General features: G+C 44.6%; 1 protein-coding gene across 1 annotated transcript in view; it reads left to right on the top strand.

Moving 5' to 3' along the window:
* The window catches only part of LOC147898929 (Nop53 protein), a 104,793-nt gene that overhangs the window by 13,868 nt on the left and 74,232 nt on the right, over positions 1 to 16,693 (top strand). Inside the window, exons 2-5 of the mRNA XM_087378160.1 lie at positions 603 to 778; positions 880 to 928; positions 1,274 to 1,308; positions 1,448 to 1,549. Coding sequence (XP_087234286.1) covers positions 603 to 778; positions 880 to 928; positions 1,274 to 1,308; positions 1,448 to 1,549 — 362 coding nt within the window. The remainder of the gene's footprint in view (positions 1 to 602; positions 779 to 879; positions 929 to 1,273; positions 1,309 to 1,447; positions 1,550 to 16,693) is intronic.

The following is a 16,693-nucleotide window of genomic DNA, read 5'->3' as shown; positions in this document are numbered from 1 at the left end:
GATGATTTATGAGGTTTGCAGTTATTGTTTAGTTTGATACCGCCATACATCATAGAACTGGAGTGAATCAGGAACCCTAAGTGCTTTTGTGTAGAAGGAGATAACTCAAAGCTAGAATAATTTTATTATGAGAGGGTGGTAGAGTAAATGTTGCTAGAAGCACTATCTCCTTGGACCATTGAGAGTCAAAAGAGGTGAACAAGTTTAGGACAATTTGGGCACATTTACTTTATAAGCAATAAGCATTCAGTGTATTCAGAGTCCCTCCACCACCTCCAAGCTTGTCTTGTCAATTCAAATGCTATTGATGTCTTCTTTTCCAAGATTATTTTGTTTCCTGTGCAAAATCATATTCGCTCAAGGCACTCTTTTCTAGGTTAGAATACGTGCTTGTGGTGTTTGCATCAAATAAACTTGGAAGCCTGCATTGATTTGTTTTCATCCATGAGTAAAAACGATCATGTTATGGATGTCTGTGTTTCTTATTATAGGTCTTCCAGGTAATGTTTATTAGGATTGGATGTCAAAAAAAGGAAGAAGGTTGACAATGTTATCGATGTTCTCAAACCGGGAAGCTCATTATTTGATGCCATGTTGGACAGACACCTCAATAGCAAAGAAAACAACTAAGCATAAAGAAAGGATGCTTCATTGTGATTCTATCTTAGAGAGAGCATCTCTGGTACCTCCTTTACCAAAGGCCCCCAAAAAGATGGGCAAAAGCAATATGGCGGCAAAGTTAATCAAAAGCAAAACCCCAGGGCATGACGTGAGAAAGGTGTAATTCACAATGCATGTTTAATCAATGATTCAGGTGGATTCATATATTTTGGTCATTGAAAAAAGCAACATCTCACGTATGGTGATTGTTTGGCACAGACTCAGGAGAAGAGAGTGGGAGGCTTTTTCGACATTTGGGGTGTTGAAGGTTTGTTCTGTTCAAATTTGGGGATGTTTAAATTGCAAACAAGACATGATCAACTGAGGAATGTTTTTGGCTTCTTCTAGGTTTGGGGTGCATCATTTGAGCATACGGGCTGTTCTGCTATCTGTTATTTTGCTATTTAGAGGATAAACACCTACACGTCTGCCCGTGGTTTGGACTATTTTCCAGGGTCGTCCGTGATTTTGTCTGCCAGTGGTTTGGACTATTTTCCAGGGTCGTCCGTGATTTTGGTGTTGTATTTCATTGATGGCATGCTTCTCATGAGTTGAGTAATAGAAATCAAGTTGTTTGTTGTATTGATATGTTTCTCTTTGTTGGTTGGACCAGATAAAGACAATAGCCTGTGCAATACCACTAGTCAGGTTCTCTTGCAGATATTTTCCAGTTCTGTTGTGCTTTTAATGTTTCGTGAGAAAGTTATGGACTAAATGAAGTTAGAGATATCTAGCTTTATACCAGGATATTCTTAACTCATCATTATTTTTATTTTGGGGCCAAAAGACTGTTCGGCAAAAGAAAGTTCGGAATCGGGATGGTGTTGCTGCAGCTGTTGAAGTTGATGGGCCTGGCTGCTCTTACAATCCTCCCTTTGATGATCATCAGGCAAGATTGGTTTTGGTGTTGTTAGTTTTTAATAATTCCCTGATGTTACAGAGCATCGCATTGCTGAGAAAGCAGACACAAAGTAGTAGGATTTTGCTTTAATTTTGTGAGAACATGTTGGGCAAATAGTGTTATATAGTGGAAACTGCAGATCAGTACTGAGTGTTCAATGAAATGATTCATCATCACTAAGATAATCAAAAGCATTGGGAGGTGAGTTGGCTTTTAGTTTGCAAAAGAGAGAATTTTCTTTTTGTAGAAAAAGGGTAGGAGGCAGATTAGAGAAAGGGGCTAGAAGAGCGGAAGGGAGAGAGAATGAGGGGAAGAAGGAAGGAGAAGGGGCAGGATAGAGAAAGGAAGAGGTGGGAAGGATATATATATATATATATATATATATATATATATATATACATACATTATATATATATATAGATAGATAGACAGACAGATAGAGAGAGAGAGAGAGAGAGAGAGAGAGAGAGAGATTAACGTTCGCAGGAGGCCTCGCTGGCCTATGAGACAAAGTACGGAATCAAGTAGCTCATATAGACCACTGTGGGCTGCGGCAAAGGGCTCACTAAGGCCCTTGCTGAGTGCTAAAATAGCAAAAAAAGTAGCAAACAAGGCATGAGAGTGGCATGAAGATATCAAGTGCCCAAAGCTAGAGCCCCAAGTACATGAACCGGCTCCACGTATCTAGGCTCCATGATGGCTCTTTGATGAGATGCAAAGAGCTCACATATCTGCATTTGTCTGGATGTCTCCCGTGGTGGTGGAGGATGTGGTCTCCTCGATCTCTGGATCTGATTGGCTATGTCAAGGGTGATGCCATGCCTTGGTCAATCTCCCCTAAGGAGAGCTGAAATAGGTCTCGATCGTGTGTGCTCTAGTCGCCTGCCGTGCCATGTACGGTCTCTGTGCCCCTCGTCTGGCAGTGCTGTGTCGGCTCCCTCCACTGATCCATATATCTCTCATGTTGGCTAGCTCCTCCTCCTCTATCCTAGAGTGCCCTGGGTTGAGTCAAATGCATAGAAATCTGTACCTGTCTCTGTGCTCGGTCTACCTCGGTACTTTGTGGTGCGGTGGTCCCATCCTTTTGCTCTCTGATATGTCGTAGTAGTATCTCCTTGTGTCGTCGCATCTCCATCAGGTAGAGCCCAACATAAAGCTGGTCCTGGAAGTGGATTAGTCATGACAGTAGGCCAAAGCCACGCCCCTCTTGAAAAAGGCAGTGGTAGCGCCCTCAGATCTCATAGTAGGCTGGGCAGACACATAGAAAGTGCTCCTCTGTCTCGACTGCCCCCATCGTGCACAACTTGCAAGTCCGTTGCTCTTTGGGTATGCGTGCAGCTGTCCTTGTCTCGACCATTAGCTGATGGGACGAGACCCGCATTTGTCCGATGGCAATCCTCAGTGCGTGTGAGACTCCTCTGTCCTCGAGATACTGAGGTCTGATGATGAGCCCATCTTTCGAGACTCTCATAATGTGGTCATAGTAGAGCTGGGTCTTGGTGGGGAACTCCTGGTCCCCCCCCCCCCCCCCCCCCTCCCCGTATGAGATGTGTGGAGCTGGAGGAGATCTAGGTGTATGATGCGGTTAATCTTATCTCGTGGGATTGACTCGGGTGGTGCATTTATGCTATACTGAAACGGGGGAAGCCGATCCATCTAAATGCCGTGATTGGCAAACCATGCGGTGACGCATGCAAACCATGCTGTACCTGCCCCACTCTCAGATAGTTGTATGTAGGACTTTGGTGCCAGCCTCGGAAGTCTCTCACGAGGTAGGTCCCAAACTCTGTGGAGGAAAGTCATTGTTTGAAAAATGGCATCAATGTGGAGCCCATAATCACCTGTAGCTGCTCGAATCTCTTCCATTCTGCCGCTGAAATATCACCCCCTCAAAAAGGTGCCGCATACATGGCGGTCGGCCTCACTAGAGTGTTGAAAAGCCAACACTTCGTCGGTGGATCTTGGAAGTGCGCCTGAAAGCACTGTTGCTCTAGTCGGGCCAAGGCACCTTGGCCTCATGTGAGTCGTGCTCTGACTGCGTGGGTCATCATGAAAACTGGCCTTGTGAAAACTGCACCCAAGTATGTGTAGGACTGCACAGTCTCCACTGGCTGACTCTGGTATGTAAAACTATGTCGGTGAAGCACTGTGTAAGAGGTGTTGAAGATCATGACCTTGGTCTTCCCAAGGTTAACCATCAAGTCTCTCTCTCTGCAGAACACCTCTAGGGCATCTAGATGTCTCTGTAGTCCCTCTGTTGAAGATGATAGGAGGACTATGTCATCTGCGTATAGTAGCATTTGTATCATCAAGTTTGCTAGTGGTGCTCCCTCGCCTCCTAGGCGGTCTATGAAATATGTAATCTCATCAATGTAGAGCCCGAAGAGAGTCGGTGAGAGAGGGCATCCCTGCTTTACTCCGATCGTGCTCTCAATCGAGTTTGATAGGCCTCTGGGGCACGAACTCTCCGTCTAACGGACTCGCATAGGCTCACCACTCCCCATATCAGAACCTCTGGAATCTGCATATCTTGTAGTCTCCTGATCATGTGGGATCGCGGGACAGTGTCGAAGGCCTTCCGAAAGTCTACAAAACAAGCATAGACTTTCTGGCGTCTCGACCTCGCCTCCTCAATGATAGCCCTCAAGGTGAAGATGTGGTCAAGAGTGGAGTGCTGTCTCCGAAAACTTGCCTGCCCTAGAGCGCGCTGCCCATGTGCCTCTGTATGGCTGCTGATCTCCCTCTCTAGTATCGATCCATAGATCTTGGCCAGCATGTGGTCAATCATGAGAGTGCGATAGTTCCCAGTATCCATGGGGTCGCCTGCCTTGTGTATCGGTACTATGGTGGTGGTACTCCATGAGGGTGGGAAGCCGTGACATATGGCGTGGTTGAACATCTGTGCTAGTACCGGAGCCAAAACCTCCTGTCCATTGTCAAAATGCTCAGACTGGAGTCCCTCGTGGTCGTGTGCTCTCCGGTTATGAAGCCGGCTGAGTGCAGCCTGCACATTCTGTGCAGTGTACAAGTGGCAAGTGGTAGGCCGTGGCATAGTGGATATATCAGGTGGTGCGTGCATCGGGACATCATAAAGGGAGCATGCATAAGTGTGCCAAACACATGGGTCTGTGATGGGTATAGGTGGCTTCCCCCTAATAGAAACCCCCAGCCAATGGTGGGATCCCCCCCCTCGAAAAGAATTGATCACCTCGTCCATTCTATGGATGAGGAAAGCCCGCCGCTTACGACGTGTCAGTCATCGTGAAATCTGTTGTGCCTCGGATGATGTCAAGTGGCCAAGGGCTCGCTCGCGTGTGAGGTGAGCTCTCATCTCTCTGCACTCATCATCATACCAAGGATTCTATGGCATCTTCCCTAGTGAGGCACGTGCAAATCGAGTCGTGGGGAAAGACCTGATGGCTGCGTCCATGACTACTGTGGAAAGGGTGTCTGAGGTGTGGGCGAGGTCTACAACATCTCCAAGTAGTAGGGCAGGAAGTCCCTTCGCCAAGTTGCTCACATAGATGGGGTCCAGGGCACGATCAAAGTGGACCTATACACGAGTGGGCACGGGGGGGGACCCTCTCTGTGGCTGGCATAGTGGTAGAGATACAAAAGGCTAGGTACGAGTGATCAGCACCGAGTGGGGGAGGAGGCACAATAAAGTCGTATATCTGTGAGGCAAAGGCCAAGGGACCCAATAAGTAGTCTACTGTGCTTGTCCCTCCACCATGTGGGAAACAAGTGAGACCACCGGGTGATGGCCATCTCTGTAGACCATTGTATATGATCAAGTCATGAACAGCCCCTGGCTCAAGTAGATGTCGTCCATACTCTTTCACCTGTGGTGCATCTGCAAAGTGTCTCACTATCTCGAGCTCAGCTGCATCTAGTTCTGGTACTATGAGGGAATGATGCAAAGTCCAGTAGGCCCACCTGCCTATTCCCTGTGTGTGCATTGAAGTCACCAAGAAGAAGGATGTCCCCTTGCCTAGAAAGAAAGAAAAAAAGAAAGATATATTAACGTCCACAGGATACCTCACGGGTCTATGGGACAAATTGTACACCAAAATCATCAAACATCAGCTAACTGAGAGTCTATGGGGGAGTGCAACAGCTCAGCCCCAAATTATTATAGCATAACTACATTCAAGTACTATATTAAGGGTGGTCTGAATAACATCAGTTTAAGACTGAGAGTCTTTGGGGTTAGGTTGGAAATCTCTAATGAGGGCTTGCCTGTCTCGATAAACCACCCATTTACCTTCTTTCCTTGCTTCTTTCACTTTGATAAGTTCATTTGCCCTTTGTTTGAGTTGGGTAGGAGTGAGCTCTTCAGATATCCAAATCCTAGTACCCTTAAGCTTGTTGGTTTGTCTAAGGATCTTGGTTCTTAAAATCCTTTCTTTGAAATAAATCTATGCTTGGTTTCCCTTCGAGTCCTGATAGTTGAGGTTGGTGGAGTTGAGGGGGATTTGGAGGAGAGGGTATGCCATTCCATATTGGCTATTTCTTTATAACTCCCTAGCTGAACCTAACCCCCCAGTTGGGATGGGGGTTTAGCCCAACTCGGGGTTAGAGACCCGGGGAGCCTGTTGTGAGAAAGTACGGGGCTGTACGGGAATGTATGATGGGATGTGGGACTGTACGATGGGCTGCACGGAGGAGTTGCGGAACTGTACGGCGGACTATACGAAGAAGTACTGTATGGAGCTCTATGGCGAGAGAGAGAGAGAGAGAGAGAGAGAGAGAGAGAGAGAGAGAGAGAGAGAGAGAGATGTATTAATGTCCACAGGAGGCCTCGCGGGCCTATGGGACAAAGTATATAGAAAAGTGAACTCATACAAGCCTCTGTGGGCTGAAGCAAAGGGCACGCTAGGACCCTTGCTGAGTACTAATCTATGCTAACAAAATCAAAATCATGAATAGAAATAGTCAACTGCAACTGCATAGTGGACTAGATCAATCTATCCAGTATTAGGCATAAACTGTCTCGCGCTGCGATGGGGGACGTGGTCTCCCTGTCTGTCTGAACTCTCTTAGCTATGTCCAGAGCGACCCCTTGTCTTTGTCGGTCCCCCCTAAGGAAGGCTATGATAGGTCGGGCCTCAATAGAGTGTACTCTGAGGACTCTCTGTCACACATGTGGACTCTGCGTCCCTCTCTCGGTGGTACTGTGTCGGCTGCTGATCCAGACTGCTCTCATGTTGGCTAGCTCCTCCTTGTCCTCGAGATATTGGGGTTTGATGATGAATCCCTCCTCTGATACTCTCAAGAAGTGGTCGCGGTAGAACTGGGTCTTGGTAGGGAGCTCCTGGTTATGTTTTAAATAAGTAAGAGAGAGAGAGAGAGAGAGAGAGAGAGAGAGAGAGAGAGAGAGAGAGAGAGAGAGAGAGAGAGATTTTATTCCTGTTTTTTGGAAGATTTTGTTTCTTGACTTGCTTGTTTATTTTTGCTTAGTCACCTTCTTCCTTTCTTCTTTATTTTTTGTTTTCTTTCTCTTTTGTTTATTTGACGTATTTTTATAAGCACCGGGTTTGCCCAAGATACTCTGCGGGTTTTCCAGAAACCCAGTATAGCTACTTATGCTTGGGCACTGATGACGACATAAGTGTTGCTTTGCTTGCTAAGTATGTCTTCCTTTTGTTTTTCATAAAAGTTTTTGTTTACCTTTTTTTTCTTCTCTTTCATTTTATCTTTTATTTTCTGTGTAGATTTTTGATCTTTAGAACAACAAAAAATCTAAATTTGTATGATTGGATATCTTCTAGTCTTACAAAGGTATATATAATAGTTCTGGTACTTGGCAAGATACCTGCAGATAGACTTGCCTCTGGGTGCTTTTCTTTTGTGTGCGGTAGGTAGTCTGTTTGCTAGAGGATCTCCTCCATCTCTTCTATCTAAAGTGGATCTTGGAATTTGGTAACTTCCGATTGTTAATTGAGATTGCTCTTGTGGCATTCTCTGCTCCTTTTGGCCGACTAGCCTTCCAGGGCACTGGGCAGCCACATGCCCCTCTTTTTGCATCTAAAACACTTGCTTTCCACACAGAGATTCTTGCTTTTCTTTGGCATTTCCTGCTCTTTAAGAGCCCTGGGCAGCCATAGGCCCTTCTTTTTCTTGGCGTTTCTTGCTCTTTAAGAGCACTGGGCAGCCATAGGCCCTTCTTTTTCTTGGCGTTTCCTGCTCTTTAAGAGCATTGGGCAGCCATAGGCCCTTCTTTCTGAATTTGGGATTTATTATTCCGTCCGGGCATTTTCCATGCCACTGCTATGCAATAATCCTCTTGCTATGATCAACCCACCTGAGTCCTTTCGATCTGGTGCCATTCTCGATAATATTAATATTTTGGTCCAAATTCCTTGGAATGACAAAGCTCTTGACATCTCTGTTTCTAAGAAACAACATAATGTCTATAGATACACTTAGAGAAGTTTCCCATCCGGTACTTATATGTCCTTCTTTCTTGGCAAATCCATGCCCCTTTCACTTGGAGTTGAGAGGCAAAATTACATTCCTAACTTAGAAAGCACAAGCATACTCAATCAAACTCTCTTTTTGAAACTAAAAGAAAAATGGGCTATTTAGCTCCCCACTTTTTGTTTTCAACTTATGTTCGATCATTTTAAACATACCTAAGGCCGATACACCATAGATAAAAGACTTCATATCTAAGATTGTACATACTTTTTTCATTATTTTCCTTGGATTATACCTATTGTGTAATAGTAAAGTGATCAAATTACTACATTGAGTGATGACAGACTCCTTAGTTGTATAAAGGCGGGAAATTTTATGGAATTGGGAAGAAATGACTCCCTATTTTGCCAAATTAGAAATGTTTGAGTCAATGTGAGGCATTTTTTTAATGTGTAAACCACTATATTCAGGTTGTTCACGGTTATCGTATATATCAACCTCTAATCCTATGGTAGATTGAGAAAGTCTAAGATCTAAGAAAACACAAGAATCCCCTCTTGAAGTGCAGTTCAGTTCACAAGAGTCACGAGGATAGATTCCTTCTCCAAAAGCACAAGCGTCTTTGTACATAAAGTCTTGAAAGTCAGGAACATCTACCAGAACTATTAAGCAATTGATGTCAAGAGAGGAGGTATCCTTAAGTTTTACAGCTGTATCAAGAATCTTTTCAGTTGAGGACACCTGATTAGAAGCCGAGGGGATGTCACCAAGACATAAAGAGGAATCTTTATTGCATTAACGATGGTCAAGAAAGTTGACTTTGGTTAACTAGAATAAGCTGTGTCTTACTTTTGCTTTGCATTAATAAAAGAGAATTGTGGGGACACCCACAAGGGACTAGGATTAGTCCAAGAACTAGGAATGCATGCATTTCGCTAACCTGTAATGGGTTAAAGTGTTGAAACTTGTTTGTGCAATGTGTAGGACCTAAGAGAGTGCAAAAAGAATCGAAGAGTGGGGAGAAAAGCACGAAATGAAATACCACGAGGCCTAAAAGCATGGATAAAGGAGGGCCCATGAGATAAAAAAGGCACCAAAAGCACTAAATTTAAAAAGAAAGCCTAAAAAGCTTGGCTTTTATTGTAAAAGTAGCTTTTAGAAAGCAAGCCCTAGCTTTTTGCTAGGCCTAGTTTATAAAAGAAAGGCCCCAAGCCTTCCAGATTCATTCAAGAGTTATACTCAGCTTCATGCTCTTCTCAGTTATGATCTTCAACACCTCACGAGCAGTGATTCGCCGACTTAGTTTCACCTATCGTGGTGAGCCAATGGAGATAGTGCAGTCGTACACATATTTGGGAGTAGTCTTCACAGGGCCCATCTTCACGATGACCCATGTAGCCTAGGCACAACTCACACGAGGGCGTAGTGCTTTGGCTAGACTAGAGCGACAGTGCTTTCAGATGCACTTCCAGGATCCACCGACAAAGGGTTGGCTTTTTGACACACTGGTGCAACCGACTACCATGTATGCAGCACCCTTTTGGGGATGCGATCTTCCGAGAACAAACTGGAGGAGCTTCGAGCAGGTACAGGTGACGATGGGGTCTAGGATGATCTGACGTAAGCCCTCAATCCCACATGAGATAGTACAGGCAGAGTTCGCCATAACACCTCTCTAGGTTGATGCCATCTTTCAGACAGTGACTTTCATCCACAGAGTCTAGGACTTACCCCACTGGAGACTTCCGAGGTTGGCCCTAGCGTTATCTAGATGGCTAGCAAAGAGTGGGGTAGACACATGGTATGCACGCATATCTACATGGCTTGCCAGGCATGGTATCCAGATGGAAATGCTTCCCCTCTTTCAGTACAGCATGGACGCGCCTCCTGAGTCGATCCCATGGGATGAGATCAACCGTATCATATGGTTAGACCTCCTCTAGCTTCATACATCCCGGACTTGGGGGGAGTCCGAAGAGAATGTGGTCTTTTGTAGTATCTTCTGGAAAGAAGGTTATCGACTCCGACAACGATAATATAACTTGAAACTGAAATACTTGGTCAATAATGACCACATCGAATCCAGCCATAAAAGATCGGATACTTGATCATCTCATCCTCCATAAGAACATAACTTATCATGGCTAGTTATTATAACTCAATTCCCTAATTGAAGATCATAAAATGAGGTGGATGACTATCAGCTTGCCAACTTTGAACATACTACCCTCAAATAGGGTCTGATCTTGAATCTGTCATGGATCTAACTCTCCAATTCATAAAAGATATACAAGTAGTCTCTGACACTTCTCCTCTTTGGCATAAGCTGCTCAAACCCATGAACTAGATATAATAACTTTGAGACTCTTTTGTTTTGGTACTATGTATACAAAAGTTTGATGAGACCAAACAAATAGTCCATAGCCTTGACCACATAGGTCACAGAAAACTGGCTCCATAATAGAGACTATATCACTCGTGTACAATAACTTGGAATCCTCCAAAACTGAAATATAACTTGGAATAACTAGCTTGTCCCATCAAGGAATACTTAGGACCACATATGTATGTATAAGCAATCTTGTGTGTTGGGCTTTTGATTCCTGAAACAATCAAGGAAACAACACACTTCTTTCCTTGTAATAAGATACAAGGGTTAGCTCTTTAAATAAAGATAAATCAAACATCATAATCATGAAAGAAATACTTAGCTTTAGATTTCCCATGACATCTCTGAAAGCACTTTGTCCAATGACAAGCTTCAACTAAGAAGTGGTTATCTCTTGCTTTTGCCAATTCAGCCAATAGTTCTTGATAGGAATCCTCATCTTGGGACCTTCTCCCCTTGCATCCCCACAACTCTCTTTTACTAATGCAAAGCAAAAGTAAAACAAAGCTTATTCTAGTTAACCAAAGTTGACCATCGTCAATGCAATAAAGATTCCTCTTTATGTGTTCGGGGAAGTACCAATTTGGTGACAGTCGTGCAAAGGGCGGGAGCTAAGAGCCGGACTGAGGGCGCGCGAGGGCGAGGCTGAAAGGCAAGGCTGAGGGTCCCGCAAAGGTCAGGAAGAGAGAGAGAGAGAGAGAGAGAGAGAGAGAGAGATGTATTAACGTCTACGAGAGGCCTCGCGGGCTTATGAGACAAAATGCCAAACCAAAAGGTAACTCATACAAGCCACTAAGGGCTGAAGCAAAGGGCTCACTAAGTTCCTTGCTGAAAGCTAAAAGCTAAAGTGCTAAGCTAGTGAACAAAATAGTAGAGTAACAAAATATCAGAAGAGTATCAGGTGCTCAGAGCTAATGCTCCTAGTACATGCCCAAGTTCCATTTACCGAGGAAACCTAGTGGCTCTCTGATGAGATGTGAGGAGCTCTCGTATTTGTGTCTATTGAGCTGTCTCTTGATGTGGTGGAGGTCTCATGGATCTCTTATCTGATGGGCTACGTCAAGGGTGACGCCTTGTCTCTGGCGGTCTTCTTTGAGGAGGGCTGAAATAGACCGGACCTCGATCGTGCGTGCTTTGGTCCCTCTTTATGTCACATGTGGAGAGCATTTTGCATCTTTTCCCACTGCATGTTATCGGTGCTGACAGGTTGGTCATTTTGCATGCGATTGTCCTTCTACATCCAGGCCCATTCCTCCTGCTCCTTCTTCAGCTGTCAAGGCTACTCTCCCTTCTCCTTTGGTTTCTGCTATGGCTTCTTTGGAGAAGCCTTCTACTGCTCCGAAGCACTACTGGAGGAAGGTAGATAAATCACAGGCAAATCTTCCTCTTGGTGAAGAAGCTCAGGATTGCACCCCTGTTGAGCACCATCAGTCTCCTTCTACTCAGGATATGGATGTACCCCTTGCAGAGGGGATTTTACAGGATGATATGCATGCTCTCTCTCAGGATGCTGCCCCCGCTCTTACTCAGGTTGATCCTCAGAATGAAGTTCAAATGCTAAGTCTTGCTTTATCAGATGCAACTTTTTCGTCGGAAGATACATATGTTGATTTAGCCTCTTTGCCTTTGATGCTTGTGCCAGAGTTTTCTTTTGTCCGGGATGTAGAAGTACCTTTTTTATTGGAATCTTTTCATCCCATGTCACAACAGGTTTTTGACCCTGTGATTCAGAAATTTCGGGTAGCAGCCTATATCAAGAAGAATCACAAGGGCAAAAAACAGCTTGTTTTTATTGATGGTGTGGTTTCATCACTGCATCAGTTTTTACAGAGCAACAATTTGAAGCTGGAGGATGCTGTGTTTGATCCTCCTCCAGCTTGATATGTAACTTTTTACTTGGCTGCCTCATGACTTTTGCTCTGAGGTTTTACTTGTAAATTTTTTCCTTGTACTTATTGGTGGGTTTTTACCTCTTTTGAGGTTTTTCACACACACACACACACACACACACACACACACACACACAGAGTCCGCGAGCGGCGTGGCACGCTGATGGGACAAAGTACACCATATAGAATGGAAACTCATACAAGCCTCAAAGGGCTAAAGCAAGGGGGCGCTACGACCATTGCTGAGCGCTATGCTGTGTTAGAATTATAGATATAATTCAGCAGTGACTAATGTAATATAATAAGCTAGTTAGGGGCACTTTTCCCTCTTTAAGAGGTTTTTCCCCCTAACCGCAGTTAGTTCACTAACTATGGTTAGTGACTACTAAGGTTTTGTCACTAGGACAAAACCTTATCTTTCTCACTTTGAGTTGTACTCACTTACTCTATTCTATTGCAACTACGTCTTCAGCTTCCAAGCTTCCTGCTCTCTCAATCTCTCTTGCTCTCACTCACTCCCCTTTCCTTCATTTGGTATCAGAGCGGGTTCAAGAGCCTCTGGCTCCCTGCTCCCTCAACGTACTCCCCCTGATCCAACTTGTCCGTACAGTCCGTACGACTGTACGGAATTCGCCGTCTGCCTCCGTACGTGTCGCCGTCTGCCTCCGTACATCGTGGCCAGATTGTACGGTTTACCGTACAGTCCCGTATAGTACCTGCTCGCCGTACTGTACCTGCTAGCCGTACTAGCCGTACAGTATCTGCTCGTCGTACCTGCGCAGGAATCCGTACATTTCTACCGTACAGCGCCGTACACTTGGACAACCTTGCCGTACTGCCCGTACAAACTGTACCGTACAGTTCGTACTGTACCGTACCACCTGTACCCTTCACAGATTTGTGTGCATTTCTGTATTTTCAGATCTGTACTTGCAGATTTACACAGGTTGCCTTCAGCCACAGGTGTTCTTTGGCAGGCACATCTTGCAGAAAACCATAGTTTGGTTCAGTTGTTTGGGAGTACATTTGGGGCATTTTGTATATTGCAGACATTGCAATCATTGTGCAAGTTTGGAGCTACATCTGGAGCAAAATTGCAGATCTAGTCTGAAATTTGGGGCTTTTGTTTAAAAATTGCAGATTTGGGGCTTTTAGTAATTTTGCTCCTTTCTGGCTGCAATTTCTAGCCACAAATTGGGGCTTTTGTGTTGAGAGAGTATTTTTTGGAGTATTCAGTACATACTGCCTTTCTTGGAGTGTTTGGAACACTTTTGGCAGATTTTGGAGAGTGTTTGATGCTTGGACAGATTTCTGACAGCTCAATTACAGAAATCTAAGTTGCATATACAGCCCGTGCTTGGCTGTGTTTTTGGGAGTTGTGCATTTTATTCCCAGTAAGGGAATTCAGCTTTGTATCTGCTTCAATCTCTTTCTCAGATATGGCCCATCAAAATCAGAATGAGTTCCAGTTCGGTGGTCTTTCACAGGAAGACAAGTTGGATGGTACCAACTACTCCCTCTGGAGTTTCATGGTACGTAATATTCTGATTTCTCGCAATTTATGGGATTATGTCAATGGGGATGAAATCCGACCAGCAGATATTGCACCTGCTACCCCTCCTCAGCAAGGAGGTGGAAGAGGTCGTGCACAGGGTGCAGCTGCAGGACAAGTTGTTGGTGCAGCTACAGTCAATACTCCAGAGCAGAAGAGATGGGATTCACGGGATGCCTTAGCCTTGTCATGCATCTCTCTTTCAGTGAAAAGATCAATCATTCCGCATATCCGGTCGTGTAAGACCTCCAGGGCAGCGTGGGATATTTTGGAAAGCATGTATGCAGCACGGAATGATGCCAGGGTATCTTTCTTAAAAAGAGAGTTGAGCAATACACATATGGAGGAGGGTGACTCCATGTCAGTCCACCTCACAAAGCTACAGGATCTCAGAGAGCAATTGTTAAACATAGATGAAATTATTCCTGATTCAGAGATGATTACAACCACTCTGAATTCTCTTCCTGAGTCTTATCTCAGCTTTCACACTTCGCTGAATTTATCATTGAGGGGGGGTGCAAATCCCCTCACTTTTCATGAGTTGATAGGACTTCTGCTTCAGGAAGAGCAGACCAGGAAAAATTTGGCTTCACGTGCAGGTGAACAAGCCATGCTCTCAAAATTTAAATAAAAAACAAAGGGACAGGCAAAGACAGCAGCAAATCAGCCTTCCAGTGGGTCAGGACAGCCTTCACAAAAGGCTAAAAGTGATGCAAGTAAGCCCAAAAAGAAGGGTTTTTGTCACTACTGCAAAAAGCCAGGTCATCACATAGCAGAATGCAGGAAAAGGATTGCAAAAGAAAAGAAAAACAGCTCAGGAATGGCTGTTTCAGATTCAGCCCCTTGTGCATCTGACAGTGGGGATGCTACAGCCAACTTTGTTGGTCAAGATTATGCCTTTTTATCTTGCATTCCAGATTCAAGGTTGGCTGTTCCAGATGCTCGGGACAGTACAGCCTCTTGCAGTGATGATACATATGCATTTTTGACTTGCAGCTTTGACTCTTCTACAGATGCATCTGCTTTCAGTGTTAATGAAACACTGAACACATGGTATTTTGACAGCGGTGCATCTAAGCACATCACTTCTAGGAAGTGTCTTTTTACTTCCTTGCATCCACCTCCTGTTGGTAAGAAAGTCACTTGTGCCAACAACTCCTCATATTCAGTACGTGGCATAGGAGAGGTTGAGCTCACTGCAATTGATGGCTCAATTTTCAGACTTTCAGATGTCTTATATGTGCCTGGCATAACCAAAAATCTTCTTTCAGTGTCCACTCTTAACAGAGGGGGATTTCAGGTCATCTTTGAGGATGACAAATGTGCTGTCTGAGACAGGGAAGCTAACTATGTCTTAAGGTTATCTGGTACTTTGCTGCGTGGGCTTTTCCAGCTTGATATTTTTGAGAAAAGAGCAGCCCATGCTCTGCTGGCAGTTTCTACCCCTACAGCTGCCATGCAAAATGCAGAATTATGGCATGCCAGATATGGCCACATGCATTACAACAGCTTAATGACACTTCAGAAATTTTCAATGGTTGATGCATTGCCACCTCTTGAGATACCTCCTCCACATGCCTGTGAAGGGTGCATTTTAGGTAAGATGCATAGATTCCCTTTCAAGAAGGATGGTTCAGTTAAAGGTGTTCGCAAATTACAGCTTATACACAGTGATGTCTGTGGTCCCATGAGGACTCCGTCATTGGGTGGTCATCTCTACCTTGTCACATTTATTGATGACTACTCCAATTTTACTTGGGTTTATGGGCTGAAAAAGAAATCTGAAGTGTTCACGGTGTTTAAACACTTTTCAGCCATGGTTGAAAATGAAACCGGACTCAAGATACAGACATTACGCACGGATAGAGGTGGGGAATACCTATCTGCAGAATTTGATGCTTTTCTCAAGCAAAAGGGTATTGTGCATCAGCTCACAGTCAGGCTGACCCCTCAGCAAAATGGCAAAGCTGAGAGGAAAAATAGAACCCTCATGGAGATGGACAGATGTATGCTAAAAAGCAAACACATGCCTCATAAATTCTGGCTAGAGGGTTTGATGTGTGCCAATTACATTTTGAACAGGGCTCCCACTAAGGCTTTAAAAACAAAAACTCCTTTTGAGGTCTGGAATGACAGGAAGCCTTCAGTGGATCACTTCCGAGTCTTTGGATGCCTTGCCTATGCACATGTGCCAGTTGAATTTAGGCACAAATTGTCAGATAAAGCCATCAAATGCATATTTGTTGGATACAGTGCAGAAAGCAAGGGGTATCGTCTCTATAATCCTGCTACACGCAAAATCATTGTAAGTAGAGATGTGATATTTTCTGAAAATTCAGCTCACACTCAGGCTGAATTTCAAATGCCTTCATCTTCAGAGGATGTCTTTCAAGGGTTGCTACCCATTGCTTTGGGTTCCCCTGCTGATTTTTCTGATCCAAATCAGAATTTACAGCAACCTCCAAATGCTTCAGTTCCGCCACAGGATGTCTTGCCCCCTCCACAGGCAGTGGAACAGGTGGTGCAGCAAGAAATTGCAGACATACATGCAGCAAAAACAGTCCCAAACTGGCTGTTACAGACTCTCAGGGAGAGTAAACTTGATGCTCCGTTACCTGGCAGGACTCGCAGTGCAGCAAGGCACATGGAAGGTGCTAATTCAGTGGAATCAGCATATGCAGGTACTCTCCTTGATGAAGAGGAGCCTGCCACATTTGAAGAGGCAAAAGGTAATGTGCATTGGATGAATGCCATGCACGATGAGTTGCAGTCCATTGCTAAAAATCAGACTTGGGATGTTGTGGACTTGCCACAGGGTAAACATGCCATTGGCACACGATGGGTATTTAAAGTCAAACGGAAGCCAGATGGCTCCATTGACA

This window comes from Dipteris shenzhenensis, chromosome 8, assembly GCF_047967505.1.
Source record: "Dipteris shenzhenensis isolate YYH24624 ecotype China chromosome 8, Dip_SZ_1.0, whole genome shotgun sequence".
In the NCBI taxonomy this organism is placed as follows: Eukaryota; Viridiplantae; Streptophyta; class Polypodiopsida; order Gleicheniales; family Dipteridaceae; genus Dipteris; species Dipteris shenzhenensis.
Note: the sequence above shows the minus strand (reverse complement) of the source record. Positions and strands in the feature narration are given on the sequence as shown.